The 15964-nt window shown below is 37.0% G+C and overlaps 1 protein-coding gene across 1 annotated transcript in view; it reads right to left on the bottom strand.

Annotated features, from left to right (window-relative positions):
• Positions 1–824: 824 nt before the first annotated feature.
• vav1 (vav guanine nucleotide exchange factor 1) overlaps positions 825–15964 on the bottom strand; it is a 49912-nt gene continuing 34772 nt past the window's right edge. Inside the window, exons 14-30 of the mRNA XM_028444596.1 lie at positions 14895–14990; positions 14741–14809; positions 14542–14628; positions 14386–14471; positions 14165–14300; positions 13961–14070; positions 10815–10916; positions 10650–10740; positions 10525–10561; positions 10294–10430; positions 8073–8138; positions 7861–7892; positions 7293–7403; positions 3980–4067; positions 3698–3827; positions 1073–1224; positions 825–985 (exon numbers count right to left, since the gene is read on the bottom strand). Of these exons, the coding sequence (XP_028300397.1) occupies positions 932–985; positions 1073–1224; positions 3698–3827; positions 3980–4067; positions 7293–7403; positions 7861–7892; positions 8073–8138; positions 10294–10430; positions 10525–10561; positions 10650–10740; positions 10815–10916; positions 13961–14070; positions 14165–14300; positions 14386–14471; positions 14542–14628; positions 14741–14809; positions 14895–14990 (1584 nt within the window). The 3' untranslated portion in view covers positions 825–931. The remainder of the gene's footprint in view (positions 986–1072; positions 1225–3697; positions 3828–3979; positions 4068–7292; positions 7404–7860; positions 7893–8072; positions 8139–10293; positions 10431–10524; positions 10562–10649; positions 10741–10814; positions 10917–13960; positions 14071–14164; positions 14301–14385; positions 14472–14541; positions 14629–14740; positions 14810–14894; positions 14991–15964) is intronic.

Raw genomic sequence — 15964 nt, 5'->3', positions numbered from 1 at the left:
TAAGTAGCTTTTTCATGGATGGTTTACATGGGAGATTTAATTCCTCTTTAATTCAGAGTAGAAGTTAAATCCTCTTTAAACTGACCTTGTAAACACTCAATTCCTGAAACAAATTATTATTTTTGACGGTTGAAGTTTAAACTTTATTTAACACAAATCATAATGCAGTCAATGTGAACAACTGGAGGTTCAAAATACACAATAGAATTGTAACATTACAAGCCCCTCCCACTTTATTAGAACCCACCCACTGCCCCAGAACTCCATCCACTCGAACCCCCCAAAAAAAGTAGTCTGTAATTGATGGCATTTATCGTCAGCACAGGTCTCCAGTCCTCTCTCAATATATTCAGACACACATTTCCCTCCAGGTGAATGTTTGGGTGATAAACCATCGTCTCACACTTCACCTTCGGGGGGTCGTGAGGTTAGTGAGGTTAGCCCTACCCCACCTTAAAGCTTAAGACAAACCATTTTTGGTTAGTTTTAACCCAATTTGTTAATGATTAAAACAAGGATTTACATCTTTAAGATGACTATATACTATGGGCCAAATAATAAACTTCCTGTAAAACATTGGATATTATTCAGGTAAATAAATAAATGTGGTTATCACAGATTCACAGAACAATGGACCATTGTTTTGCTGACAAAAAGCTCTCCCCTTTATTCCCCCTTAATAGATGGCCCTGTGTCCACATGACTGTTCTTGAATGTTCCCATGTTCAACCACCTTCAGGTACAGTAGGGGTCTTGGGAACCTTTATTTGGGGGTCACAGGCTGAAAAGGTTGAGAAACACGGCATGAAAGGACCAGGCACCCATTTAATCAGCTAAACAATGATTTATTGATATTACTCGGACACATTTATAACAAACATAAAAGTAATTTTCACACAAACATGCTGTGAGTCTGAACACTGGAGAAGACTCAGCTTGTATCAGAAGAATCGTCTTCCACATAGTTGGCTGGAAAAAAACCCACCTAGGAGTAAAAAAAGCCACACAGTGAGAAGAAGAGACAATAAAACAAAAAGATTTTTTCTTTTTTCCCTTGGTATGGTGCTCTTACGCGTCCGTACACCTCTCCTTTCCACCAGCCGCTGTGACCTTTCTTGGAGAGGATCTTGATAGTGTCTCCTTCCCTCAGGGACAACTCTGAGCGGTCCCGGGCTGAGAAGTCGTACCTTGCTTTTACGACGCCGAAGCCTCTCATGCTGCCTCCTAAAGTCAGAGGTCATATTACAGCTGGAAACACGGGATCAAAGAAACACTCTAGCCATCATATTTTACAGTAAATGTAGGATGAGCACTACTAATGGGAAAACTGGATGTTCTGTGTGTTAAACGATGAGTGGCTTCCTTGGTAAGAACTGACTAGTTTACATTTAGTTCACCATAATTCAAGGGGAACGTTTGAACCTCTGGACACAGTTTATTGTTCACAGTCCAGGTAGTAACGAGATGTCTACACGTTCCCATTCATCCTATTTCAATAAACATGTTAGTCAAAACAAGCTGGTTGTTATTAGCAGTATTTGAATTGACATCTATAACCTTCTATATCTAGGGCTAAACTTTTGATCTGAACATGATCAAATATTCTCAAATATTTCCAAACTGCACAATGAGGTTTTTTCTAATAAAAGATCAGAACAAACAACCTACAATCAAAAGACCTGCAAAACATAAGCATAGCCAAACCTGTCAGCATCAACCAGATGGTCTGCTCAAATAACTCTGTTTTTGACATGTATAGCTTTATAATCAAATGTAAAATTAACAAGAAAAACAGTATTATCGTTAATTATACAGTGAGGTGAAATGCATAACCTGGGGTATGATTTTGAACTCTCATGAGCAGTGTTTATCAAGTTATTTGTTAAAGGGATTTTATGTATGTTTAAGTAAGGGTGCTGCAATCTGCTTTTTAGGGACAGGTTACTGATCACATGACAAATGAAAGATTGCGACAGACTTTTTCTTTTATTTCTTTTTCTCATTTAACTATTCTAGATAACATTGTATACAAAATGTTAATATTAAAACATGATCAAATATGATTTGCCAAATTATTTAGTGCATGTCCAATCAGCTTAACAGCATGTACTTGGTGTCCTCTGTTAGCGAATTAAAACAAAATATTTTTAAAGGGGACATATTATGAAAAATCCACTTTTGCAGTTTTTTTTTTTATCACATATGAGGCAACTTGAATGTCCACCGGCACACAAAATGTGAAATAAATCCCTCCAGTTGTTTGTTTGTGGTCTGCGTAAGTCTTACAACACAGAGAAAACTGCTCTGTTTCAAACTTTCCAGATTTGTGATGTCACAAGTCAAATCGGGAAAGAAAATGCCCTCCCCTCCTCTGTTAACTCCACCCATGGACTCCACCCCCAACCTGATGAAAACTTTTACAAAAGTCTGCCATTGTTTTTCTTGTTAAAGGAGTGATGGCTGTCGGTAAAACTAAATACAGAACTTGTCTGTTGCCCGTGCCGCTCCTCCACAGTGAACATACACTGTAGCGTAAGCACTATGTGTTCATGCAGAGGTGGACTCCGCCCTTGTTGTCTCGAGTGCATCTTTAAGAATTAAATGGAGATGGGTGAAAAATTGCATAATTTTTCCCCTTTAAAGAAAAAATATATAAATGAGTCCAAAACACCAACCTCTTTATTTGTAAATTTATCTCACTTTGGAGTCCCAACATTCATGTAACGGTGTCACATGTTTACAATACAAAAATGCTTACTTTATTCCACTACAGTTACAGGAAAAAAGGTAATCAGATTACAAGTTACATTTAGTAAAAAATATGGATTATTTATGAAGGTTTGATGATCACACAGAGCAAGTCCTCCTTCATTATAACAGAAGGTTTGGATTAAATGTAAACTTACATCTCTGCAGTTTTTTGTTGTTGTTTTTTCTAAAACCAAAAAAAAAAGGTACCTATGCCTCCAAAACAATACAGTTGTGAGTTATTTTTTCCTTATAAGCTTTGCTTTATGGTCTTAAATTAATCTTGATTTATGGCCTTAAGTGGACTTCTGGTTTGTCCAAAATATTGTTGGTGATATGTAGTAAACAAAAAAAAAAAACAATATATTTTGTTCATTGTTAAAAAAATAAATAAAAAATTGTACATAAATACCTCCATTTGGATTTGATGAGCAAACTTTATTCCTTTTTACGTACAGTTTTACTCAATAAAATACTCATTGTTCCGTTGTCTAACAGAAAACACAGGTTAATAATAGTAATATTTTATCAGTTCTACAGCTAAATCTTCACCTGTTGAAACTTTTACTATACTTGCCTGAGTTTTTATTAAAAAGCCAAACACAATCGATCTGTTTATGGCCAAAAATAATTGGATCCCAATCAATCAGAGAATCCATCATTTCATGTTTTACCCACTCTTTTGAATAAATTATTTTATTCCCTTTTCTAACCTGCCTTCCATTGGACTGCAGATGGAAACTGTGAAGCTATAGTGTGGTGCATAACATCGATACCCTTTTTGAGCTTGTATGTATATTTAACATTGTCCTAACAAAGTACATAGTATCATACATAAATAGTCCTGAAAAAAGGGCTCTTGCTTAGTGAACATGTAGATTTGAATACGAGCCTGCTAACGTGGGCTTGAGGATTCCTAAACAATGAGGGTGGTGGGAGTGTTGTCTACCTGTTGTGCTGTTTGGATGGTTGTTGAGCAGGTTGCTCTGCTCTGCAGCTTTGAAAGGCATGTGCAGTGTGGTGTCCATGTCTTTAAAGTACTCCTTCAAAGAATTCTTCTGGTAAAACTGAATCATCTCCTAACACAGAGCGGCAGGAGGAGGAGAAACACACAGTGATGAACAGATCTGGAGACCTGGGCCATCATTAAGCCACCATGTGTGAAACAGTTCCAGTCCCTGACACTCTCGGTCACATTAAGTTGTTTTGTTGAGGACAGAGTGAGACTTACGACTAAGCCTTTGAATGCTTTCTTGTCATTGATGCGGTATAAACCCTCCGCTGAGGTGATCTTGATGTGTCTGACATCCATGTCGTACCTGTAGGAGCAGAGGTAAGTTTACCATTAACACTAAAAAGTTTGTTACATTAACAACACACAGACATGACAAAATAAATCTTTGTTCAAATGACGCAGCATGAGCATTGAGACACAAACATCTTTGCTGGGCGGGCGGTGTCGCACACGCAAGTCGCACATGTGCAAAACAATACGAATTAACTTAAAGCGGGTTTAACCAAGTTAAGTGTTTACAAGACAGAGGAATGATCTAATTCGGACACACACACGCACATGCACACGCACACACACACGGTCCTGTAATTAATAGATAGATAGATTGCCTTATCATAACAACACATTTTGGACAGGTTTGCGAACAGCCCAGAGTGAATAGTTTTTCCAATTTACTGTACATTTGGTGATTTTATCTCCTTTGAATATATGTCATTCTTACTGAAGGGTGATTCAAGAGTTCTGTTTTTAGTCGTTTATAGACCCCCAAAATATTCTGGAGAATTCATGGATGAGTTTGCTGAACTGCTGTCAGTTGTATGCACTGAATACAACTTTTTAATAATAACAGGTGACTTAAATATTCATGTAGACAATAACATGGACAATACTGCCAAAGAACTGTATGCTTTAATGGATACTTTTGGTCTTACACAACATGTGACTGGTCCGACACACACTCAAGGTCACACTTTGGATCTGGTTATCTCTAAAGGTGTTGATATCTCTGCTGTTGATGTAAGAGACTTAGCTCTATCTGATCATTTCTGTGTCTTTTTTGACCTAGAGACTATAACATCTGTTCCCCCTAGTTATGTGTGTTTAAAGAAAAGGTACATAAATGAGAACACAAGTGCACAGTTTATGGAAGCCATAGCAATGACACCAACATTGAGTGCTGAGACAGTTGATGATCTTCTGGATGAGTATAATAGAAACGTCTGTAATGTCATAGATGTGGTGGCTCCAATCAAAACTAAGAGAAAACCAAACACACAGAAAACACCTTGGAGGAGGACTGAGATAATGCAGAATTTGAAATCTGACTGTAGAAGAGCTGAGCGTAAATGGAGATCAACAAAACTCCAAATTCATCTAGAACTGTACAAAATAAGTCTGCGAAAATTCAATGATGGCTTGTTCAAAGCAAGGCAGCAATACTTTTCTGAAATTATTGCCAAAAATGTCAACAACTCTCGCACGTTGTTTTCTGTAATTGAAAAGCTCACAACCCCCCCAGATCAGATAGCCCCTGAATTACTGTCAGCTGGAAAATGCAATGAATTTGCTGTATATTTCAATGAAAAAATACAATCAATAAGGTCAAACATCAGAACAAACCAGCAAAATCACAAAAAGCTTGAACAGCTTCAACCACTGAGGGATGAGTCAACTACAATGTTAGAGTTTATTACAGTGAACCCAAAAACAATAGAGGAGACTGTTCAGCAGCTGAATCCATCAACGTGTTGCCTTGACACAATACCCTCAAACTTCTTTAAAACTGTTGTAAAGTCAATTGTCACTGATTTGTGTCAGATAATTAACTGCTCATTCCAATCAGGCACCGTACCAAAATCCCTGAAAGTAGCTGCTGTGAAACCGCTGTTAAAAAAGAGAACACTGGATGCCTCTATACTGGCTAACTATAGACCAATCAGCAACCTTCCATTCATGGCCAAGATCATTGAGAAGGTGGTCTTCAACCAACTGAGTCAATTCTTAACATTCAACAAAATATTTGATAAATTTCAGTCAGGTTTTCGTTCTCATCACAGCACTGAAACTGCTCTTATCAAAGTGATCAATGACATAAGGTTGAACACTGATTCAGGAAAAGTATCTGTTCTCATTCTATTGGATCTACGTGCTGCATTTGACACTGTAGATCATACAATTTTGTTGCACAGATTGCAAACATGGGTTGGACTAAATGGAAAAGTAATGCAATGGTTTAAGTCATACTTGGAGGAGCGAAGCTATTTTGTAAGCATTGGAAACTTTGAATCTGACAGATTACCAATGTCCTGTGGGGTTCCTCAGGGATCTGTTCTTGGACCCCTTCTGTTTAACCTTTACATGCTTCCTTTAGGACAAATTTTACAGAACTGTAAGGTTGATTATCAGAGCTATGCAGATGACACACAACTATATCTATCACTGAACCCAGATGACCATGGTCCCATTGAGGTGTTGTGTGACTGTTTAGAAAAAGTAAACTGCTGGATGAGTGAAAACTTCCTTCAACTAAACCATGACAAGACGGAGGTGATTGTCTTTGGTAACAAGGAAAAGAGGACTGCTGTCAGCAATTATCTTGAGTCTCGATCTTTAAAAACTAAAGACCAAGTCAAAAACCTTGGTGTTCTGATTGACTCAGATCTTACATTCAGCAGTCAGATCAAATCTATCACAAAAACAGCCTTCTACCACCTAAAGAACATCTCCAGAGTGAAAGGTTTAATGGCTCAGAAAGACCAGGAGAAACTGGTCCATGCTTTTATCTCCAGCAGACTGGACTATTGTAATGGTCTTCTGACAGGAATCCCCCAAAAGAGCATCAAACAGCTACAGCTGGTTCAGAACGCTGCAGCTCGGGTCTTAACCAGAACAAAGAGGTCAGAGCACATTACTCCAGTTTTAAAGTCTTTACACTGGCTCCCAGTCAGCCTCAGAATAGACTTTAAAGTTCTGCTGCTGGTGTATAAATCTGTGAATGGGTTTGGTCCAGAATACATCAGTGACATGTTAGTCAGGTATGAACCCAGCAGGTCTCTCAGATCTATGGACACAGATCAGATAGTGGAGCCCAGAGTTCACAGTAAACATGGTGATGCTGCTTTTAGTTGTTATGCTGCAAAGAAGTGGAACAAACTGCCAGCGGAGCTGAAGTCAGTATCTAATGTGAACATTTTTAAATCAAAGTTAAAGGCACTTTTTTTCTCTACTGCGTATGATTGAGAGAGAGATTTTTTGTCATGTTGTTGATGTAATGATGATTTTACTGATGATTTTAATTGATTTTACTGATGATTTTAAATGTTCTTATTGATTTAAATGTTCTTATTGATTTTAAACAATTGAATGTTTTATCATGTAAAGCACATTGAGTTGCCTTGAGTATGAAATGCGCTATATAAATAAATTTGCCTTGCCTTGCCTTGCCTTACATCCACATAATCTTTAGGAACATCTAAATCACGACAGTCAATACAAAACTATATGAAATACATGAGTATTTGGCTCTCACTTGATGCTGATCGCAAACTCTCCCCCGTCTTTCTGCCGCACAAGGAAAGTCCCATCAGATCGTGATATCAGGAGGGCTTTGGCGCCATTGCGGTCCATGTTACCTGCAAACCTTCAACCACAGTGTCAACCAGAGTAATATTAAATAGTTAATCTATTAAAATGCATTGTGTTGTATTTTAAAATGGGGATACTAATTTACTACCACCAGATGGCAGCATAGGGAAGCAATTTGGTAAATCTATTCATGATTTGGAGGAGATTTAGCTTAAATGCTGTTTTTATTTTTCAAGTCATCCAAATGGATTGAATGGATTTGTTTACAATGATGTTGCTAAATGATCATTTGATTTCATTTAGATGGTTAAAACAACAGTGAACTGTATCCCAGCAAACATAATAATAGCAAAGGTTTTAGGGGTTGGTGCTTCACAGCCATCACTGCAATCAACTGATATTGTTTCCTGTGTCAGTGCTGCAGTGCTTCCTGATAACATCGGTAACTCTACACAGTCTGATAGTGAGATTGAATGTGGTTTTGGGGGATTCAGATCATTTCTGATACTCACCATTTAAAGTCAGACAAGTCTGGTGTCGGCTTCTGTTGGGAATCACACAAAAGTTTACAGAAGTGTAAAACATATTTTGGGTTGTATTCTTCCTATGGATTTTATTACTAGTTAGTGGACAGCATACAGTCTATTTTACAGAGCTATGATTTAGTAAATAAATACAGTTTAAATGATGGAACAATCAGTCATTTCAGTGAAATCGTACTTACTGAAATGTAGGGCATAACGTTTTGGCAGGGGAACCATCCTGAGAGATTGACTGACAGATTTCTACCCTGAGAAACACAAAACTACAAATCACAATCTGTGAAGTGGTGATTCCATCATCAGTAAATTAATAGATGGACATTGATCAGTTTCATGCATTAATAATCACAATCATCCTAGATCTCTGTCAGAGACATGTCAAGTCCCTCTAAAGTGGTGTTTTTCAACCTTGGGGTCGGGACCCTATGTAGGGTCGCCTGAAATGTCTAGTAATTGCTAAAAAAAAATGATTAAAATTCTATTTTTTAATGTTTAAAAAAAAATATTATTTTCCAAATAGACCACACACAACAAATATCAAATAACTGTATCCTATACTTAAGCTTTCTCAAAAAAATGCAGCATAAATATATCTAAGGTGGCATCACTTTGTCACTAATCCTGGCTGCTCTGTATTTGTAACACACTTAAAGATGTTCAAAAACTAATTCTATAAGGGAAAAAAAATCACTTAACATTTGTGATATTAAAATGGGGTCATGACCTGAAAAAGGTTGGGGACATCTGAAACAAAATCTGAATAAAGACAGTTTTAATTCACTTTGCCACTTCTCATGTATTATTGTTGCACAATACTGAAAGATCATGAGATAAATCACACATCAGTGAAAGTTGAAGGAAAGACGCAGGTGAACAGACAAGATACAAACAGGAAATTAAACCCAGAAGTGACAGAAAGCAACAAACACACATCACATTAATGTCAGGATGTGGAAAAAACAAAACAAAATAATCCCACAAATTAGCACCAGCTCTTCTCTCAGAGCTTAATATGTGCCGGATCCTCCTCCAAGATTTTGACCAGCACTTATTTGATTGGATCCAGCAACTCATTTAAATATATATATATACATTTCCAACACCTTTTATGCTTTTAGGTGTTTTGATTACATTTTGAAGTATTATATTTGGACAGCTGTGTCTTTTATTGAGTTTAAATCACTGTAAATACAAAATTGAATGTAGATGCGATTGAGGAAGAGAGGGAAAAGTCAAGCCACGCCCCCAAGCTATGTCTAAAGGGTGATTTTGCGCAAAAACAGTTTCTCTGTCAGCTTGGAAGATGGTAGAAAATGGCTTCAAAAACGCAGTTGGATTTAAAGAGCTTTTTTAAGCCAAAAAGTGAAGCTAAGCCTGAGGTAGGACTGTCCTGATAACAAATTTTGCTGGATGATAAATTGTCCTAGAAATGATTGCGATAAACGATAATATTGCCGTTTTGATACCATTTTTTAACTAATATAATTATAATGGTATAATAATGCAAGTACACCAATTAAAAAAGATAAATACACTTTTGTTTCTTAAGAATATTCAAAATTGTATTATGAAAAAATACACTGTAAATATCCAAAATAAATAATCAAAACAACCAAAAACAATAAATGAAATGGATTGTCAGTCTCTGTTAACAAAAAACCACACACAATTGAAACAATAAATAAAGTATAAAGTAGCGAACTACACCGTCTGTGAGTGTACACCATTTAGCACTGTCACGTTTATATGTTGTTTGCTTCATAAAGTGATGGTGGACTGTCGGGAAGACATTGGCGGCCCCTCTGCCTCTTTGGTAGACGTTTTTTTCCCAGCTGGGAAAACTTCAACGGGTGGTTGTGTTTATGGTGAAGGTGCAAGTTTGTCGTGTTGCCGCTTTTAGCATGAACTGTTTTGAAACTGTTATGGCAAAATTATTAGTTATGCTTAATAATATATTTACTATATTATATATATATATTTAAAGTATGTAATATTTTGTATTTGTGGGTTTTTGTGTTCTGAAAGTTTAGTGTCCTTTGGGACTAAATTAGCTGTGATTTTGTGCTGTCTTTGGTGCTGAAACATGGCAGATTTTGACAGTTGTCACTCAGAGAGAGATGGATGTGCTCTGTAACGGGTGATTGTCTGTGCTTATTTAATGCTGATTCATCATTCTTTTATTAGATATTTAGGTTAATTGGTAGTTTGTGTTCACGTGATATAATTGGCCGATTTAGCTAGCAAAAGGAGCTTTAAAACACGTTTTATTCTGTGACATTTTTGTCTCTCTCTTACTGCCGGAACAACACCCAGGGTTTGTTCCGGGACCTGATGATTTACAAACTAAGCACTGTCCTTTCTTATCCCTCTGAATGCACTATGTACTGTACATGGCAGCTTTACCTCCCACCAGGAAAGGTCTACGTTGGCCCGGGTCAGCTCAATGACGTCACCCCTGGAGAGCTGAAGTGGTTGGCCGAAACCTGCAGGAGGCGGCGGCAGACCATTATATGTCTGAAACACCTCCATCTTTGGAAAACCTGTGAGTGACGAGAGGAGAATTTGGTAACTTCAAAAACTTTAAATGACACAAAGGATACTTTTTAGAAATGATCTAAATCTGTTATTTCTTACCAATGCTGGAGGGGGCCGAGTGTTTATGTGCTTTGTTCTAGTAAAGGAATGGAAAATCCTCTTTGTTTACTTTGCAGGTTTTATATAAAGTGTAATATAGTGAGTGCAGTAAGGATAAACTTTACCACTCGTCCGCAGGGAGGAAGTCTACCCAAACACTCTTTATGTGCTGCCATTTTACAACGGACGCAGCGATAACCCTGAAAGAAAATCCCCCTGCAGGCGACAGATGGAGACAATGAGTCTTTACTGTTTGTGCAGCTCTGAGAGGACCAGGAGGAACCATGTACCTTAAAAGCATCACACAGGCCTTGCAGGAGGTGTTTTCCTCAAAGCAGTGCATCTGAAATTCATGGTAGTTTGCAGTGGCGTTCTCAGGACACATGTTAGACCTGCACAGATCAAATTGGACTGCGGTTAAACAGATGGGAGGAAAAACGCTGAGCAAGAAGCTACTGACACACACGTTTTACTGTTGGAGAATCAGAACTAATGAGAGCCCAGCATTACACAAATTACAAGCAAAACTGTCATGAAGCAAATTCTGACTCTGCTTATTCTTACATTCTTACAGTCTAACTCAAAAACTAATGGATGGATTTTGATGAAATTTTCAAGAAATATTACAAATGGGATATGGAACATGTGATTAGTTATTCAGGATGATTCACATCAATATACCGATTCTGAGTCAGTTTGAAAAATTGATAAAGCCTTATTTTTAGCTCTTTGAGCTGTTTCTTCAACACCTCCTGCTGGTGACTTTGTGTATTACATGCTCTAGTCATGAGTTCTGTTTTGTTTCACAGGTATATTATATTTTATTCTGATACACACACATAAGTATGGGCCGATTTTTTGTCTGGTTCAAAATGGTTTTAAGCACATTTTTTTATAAATTAATATTGAAAATTAAAATATAACATTGCTACCGTAATTTATCTTTTAATAAACTAGTTTATTGGAAATTCATTTTGTGTAACACATTTTTACTGCGTGAGTCACGACCTCTGCCGAAACCCTAGGACTTGTTTTTGATGTTTTTACTGTTTCTTAAATTTCATTTCAATTTATTAACAGGTTTGTTGTTTTATACCCTTAGATTTATCTTTTGGATAATAATAATAATAATAATAATAATAATAATAATAATAATAATAATAATAATAATACTTTTGATCTTGTCAATGAGTTACATTATTAAATTAGGAAGGAAAGAATTTATAACGTAATATTAAAATAAAGACAGACAGGGGTATGATCATCAACATTTCTGGCTCCAGGAAGCAATTTGTGACCTTTGTCTCCTCACATTTAGCTGAAAATCAGCCTCAAGGGTACAAAAAATATCTTTACATTTCCATAAAATAAAATCAAGTTTTGCCATTTCTGCCAACAGAAGTATAGATGAGTGCACATCTTCATTTTAATAAAAAAAAAAGATACACGTGAACGTTCTTCTAAGCTATTTGCTAAAGCTAATTGTGAATCATTCATTTGTGAATGAAAAAGCAAAAGAAACTTCACTCTTTAGAATTCAAAATAACAAATTCTCAGTGAGGGCACTAAAAAATAATAAATGATTTGCACCTCACTATCCTGTCCGATCAATGAGCAACCACCAAAAGTTAGTTCTGCTTCTCTTTTGATCATTTCACAACTTCCTCTTCTTGCAGAGGTTTCCTTTAGGGGTTTCCTTTAGACGTCTTCATCATCATCATCATCATCATCAATGCAAACACTTACACTCTTCATATCCAGCTCCAAACATCCATAAACTCTCTGCTTCTTTACTGCTTTTCATCTGAAACATGTTTATCCACACTGACTGTTCTATTACAAAGCTTCCCATCCTGGCCTTTAGCTGTTCCCTTGATGGACTCGTTTCTAATGCTGTTCATTCAACTCGTTCTTTATCTCTGCCACCTCCAGCTCAGTCCCCGGACTCCTAAACAAACACTATGACAGCCATCTCCATATCTGATTCTGCATATTCATAATGTTAGGGTAAAGACAGACCACTGTATTGACAACTATAATATATACAGCTCTTATTCTGCTAAGTATTGACCTATGCAGACTGACTGGGATTTTTCTGTTTTTAATGGAAAGGCATTAGATCAGGAAAGAGCAACTTTGATTACATTCAATAGTGCGATTGTCTGATCTGAGAGCCACATTATTAGAACACATATCAGCATTTAGATTCTAACCAATCAGAGCATTGTTATTGTCATCTTTGCAATTTCAGTTATTGTTTTTATGTTGTTTGTTTTTTGTCATTATATGTGTTTTTCCTCATTTTGTGTGTTCTTGTTATCATTTAGTAAATGTTTCTATCTATTTGTATGTTTTTGTTGTTATTTTGTGTGTTTCTGGTGTCATTTAGTATATTTTTCGCTGATTTTGTATGTTTTTCTCTCATTTTTTATGTTTTTGTTGTTATTTTGTGTGTTTCTGGTGTCATTTAGTATATTTTTCACTCATTTAGTATGTTTTTGTCATCGTTTATATGATTTTAGTGTGATTTAGTACATTTTCCGTCATTTTGTATGCATTTGGAGTAATTCTGTCCTTTTACTTTTGGAGTGACAGTTGCCTATGTCTGTATTTGATAATAGGACACTTAAAATACTAAGATTTGTATTTTGCTGTTGACCAAAATGTCTACCCGTAAGTAAATTGGCTCTAAGGTCCCTTTCTCTCCAAGTTAGCAATTAGACATTTACTTCATCCTAAATACTTTTTAGTAATAGCAAAGGCAAGGCAAAATTTGTATTGCATTTGTATATATTCAATATTCAAAGCACCTAATGTGTTTTAATTTAAATATTAGCAGATGTGATTTATTAACTGGAAACCTCATGCTTGAGTGTCTTGCTTCAACACATTATTCCAAAAACAATGAAAACCCATCCAGAAATCTTTAAAAACAGATTGAAATGTAGGAGACATGTAGAAAAATTGTGTAGACATTTTGAATTCAAAATACTACATCACATCTGTATGTTGTGTTCGTGTTTCTTGAGCTCCATCTTTTCCTGATCTGGGGTTGGGGGTGGTTCTTTGTTCATATTTAGTTACAGTTGAGGTCAGTTGTGTATTTATTCTAAAATGTCATTTAGCAGATAGAGTTAAGGGACTTGCTCAACATCCCACAGTGATGATCCAGGTTGGATTTGAACCAGCGACTCTCCGTTACAAGCATGCTTCCTTAACCGGACTGTTATGCATTTGTAATGTGTTTGTCGTCCAGTTATCTGTAAATTATTGGTTCAAATCCTATTTTTATTTCCATTCTTCTTTGTCACATATTACAATTCATTTTGTTTTAATGGTATGTTGTGTTTTGTTATTTCTTAGTTCACGTACGAGCGCGCGCGTGTGTGTGTGTGTGTGTGTGTGTGTGTGTGTGTGTGTGTGTGTGTGAACTCACAGAGCCATGTGAAACTGTTCCAGCCACTTTCTTTTCAACTCTTTTGTTTTGAAGAATAATTCGTAGACACAGCTCCCACAGCAGTCCATTAACAAGAATAAATGAGACCACTGCAAACACACAGATGGGTAGACAGTATGGTTTGGCTTATAGAAGCATTATGGGAGCCTTAGGAGTTGTAAATGTCTCTTTAGTGTTGAAAACCTTCTTATTGTCTTTCTCTCCAGTGGTTTCATCTCGTATTTCGTAGTGCTGCAGCTCAATGATTTCCTTCAGCTCAAAACTTTCTCCGCTTTTTTTCTTACAAATAATGACGGCTTTATCAAACAGGAAGGCATACCTGATTATCAGACAAACACACGGGCACATGAGGAAAACGCTAGCATGTCACACAAGAGAAATACCAGAAGGATAACTATACAAACCTGTCCTGTTTAGACTTTTTCTCTGAGATGGAGACCTTAAGCTCTCCATCGATTTTGGGCCGACCGTAGAGAGCCAGAGACTGAGTCTGACACAGACGAGGGAGCGTCAGTGAATACATACAATACCACTCATTCAGCATTAAGCCTGGAACTCACAAGGTTTTCTATTGACATCTGGAAGGTAGTGATCTGTTTGATGATCTCGTTATCTCGCTTCACCTCGTTCACACACTGAGCCAAGTCCTACAGACACACAGACAGACAGACAGACAGACAGACAGACAGACAGACAGACAGACACAGGTGAGCAGGCTGAGAGTTGATCTCCCATAATATCAATCACACAAACACTCACTCTCATGGCGTCAAGAGCTTTTCGGAGGTTCTCCTTTTCTGTTGGATCAGAGGTGTGTTTCATCAGCTCCTGCAGGTACAAACAAAACCCATCAAACTGACGAGGAAGGAAAGAAAGTACACGCACGCACACATGCACGCGGACACACACAAACCTGTAATAGCAGGGGATATTTGAGCACTCTCTGCATGGGGACCATGAGCAGGTCTCTGAGGGAAAAACGGCCACTGTTTGCTCTCTTTGAACACTCCTATGAAAGAAACAAACAATTAACAATGGTAGTAAAAAGGATTGTGGTCTGCTCTGGAGCCAACATCAGTGGAGTTACACAATAGATGCACCTATAATAAGGCTGAGAAAAGTCCATACATTTACTTCTATTATCCAACTCTAGTTAACCAAACATACATGGGTTTAAACTGTGTAAAGAAACCCACACACCCTAAGTGAGAACATGCAAACCTTGCCCAGAAAGCTTGGAGTCAGCATTTCCTAAACCACTAGTCTTTGTATTCAACTTTAAGTACCCCCTCTCTTATTTCTGAATCCAAGTACCCCCTTTGTCTGACTACAACATTTTGCTCAGAATACTGTGAAAAAACAACTATAGAGTGTAATGATGGATGAATGAGTGATAATACACATTTAAAAATCTCTTTTTGTAAGTGGAACAAAAGTGTGTTTAGTGTCTCATGAACATATTTATTAGTATTTATTTATTTATAATTTCTGGCCATCTCCCACCTGGTGTGGGACAAAGACTGACACTAGTATTTTCAGTTCATGTTCTAATCAAGATAATTTCCTTCATCATTATAATCATAATCATTTTTAACTAAAATAAACATTATAAAAATCCATATTTTTAATGCTTTCATTTGTTAATTCTCCACTCGCTCCCTTTCTCAATTACCCCATGATGTGCCATCGTGTACCCGTACCCACATTTGAGAAACGCTGATTTAAATAAAGGGAATTAAAGACAGGTGGATATTTGAGAAAAGAAAAATGTTGATTCGTCTGCTGTTCAGCGTGTTAGCCCAATTACCGTTTGTGAAGATAATTCAGTCCAGTTTTGTGCTCAAGTGATTAATGGTTTTTGTTGAGCGATGAGAGTCGTTTTAATTAGCTGGCCGTGCGCATCAAAACTAATTGGAAATTATCCACTGGATGAAGCACAACATGTAGTTTTCGCTCTCTCCAAAAGCACCAGTTAAATGATTT

Source organism: Gouania willdenowi, chromosome 1 (genome assembly GCF_900634775.1).
Source record: "Gouania willdenowi chromosome 1, fGouWil2.1, whole genome shotgun sequence".
NCBI lineage: Eukaryota > Metazoa > Chordata > Actinopteri > Blenniiformes > Gobiesocidae > Gouania > Gouania willdenowi.
This window is presented reverse-complemented; position numbering and strand designations above follow the sequence as displayed.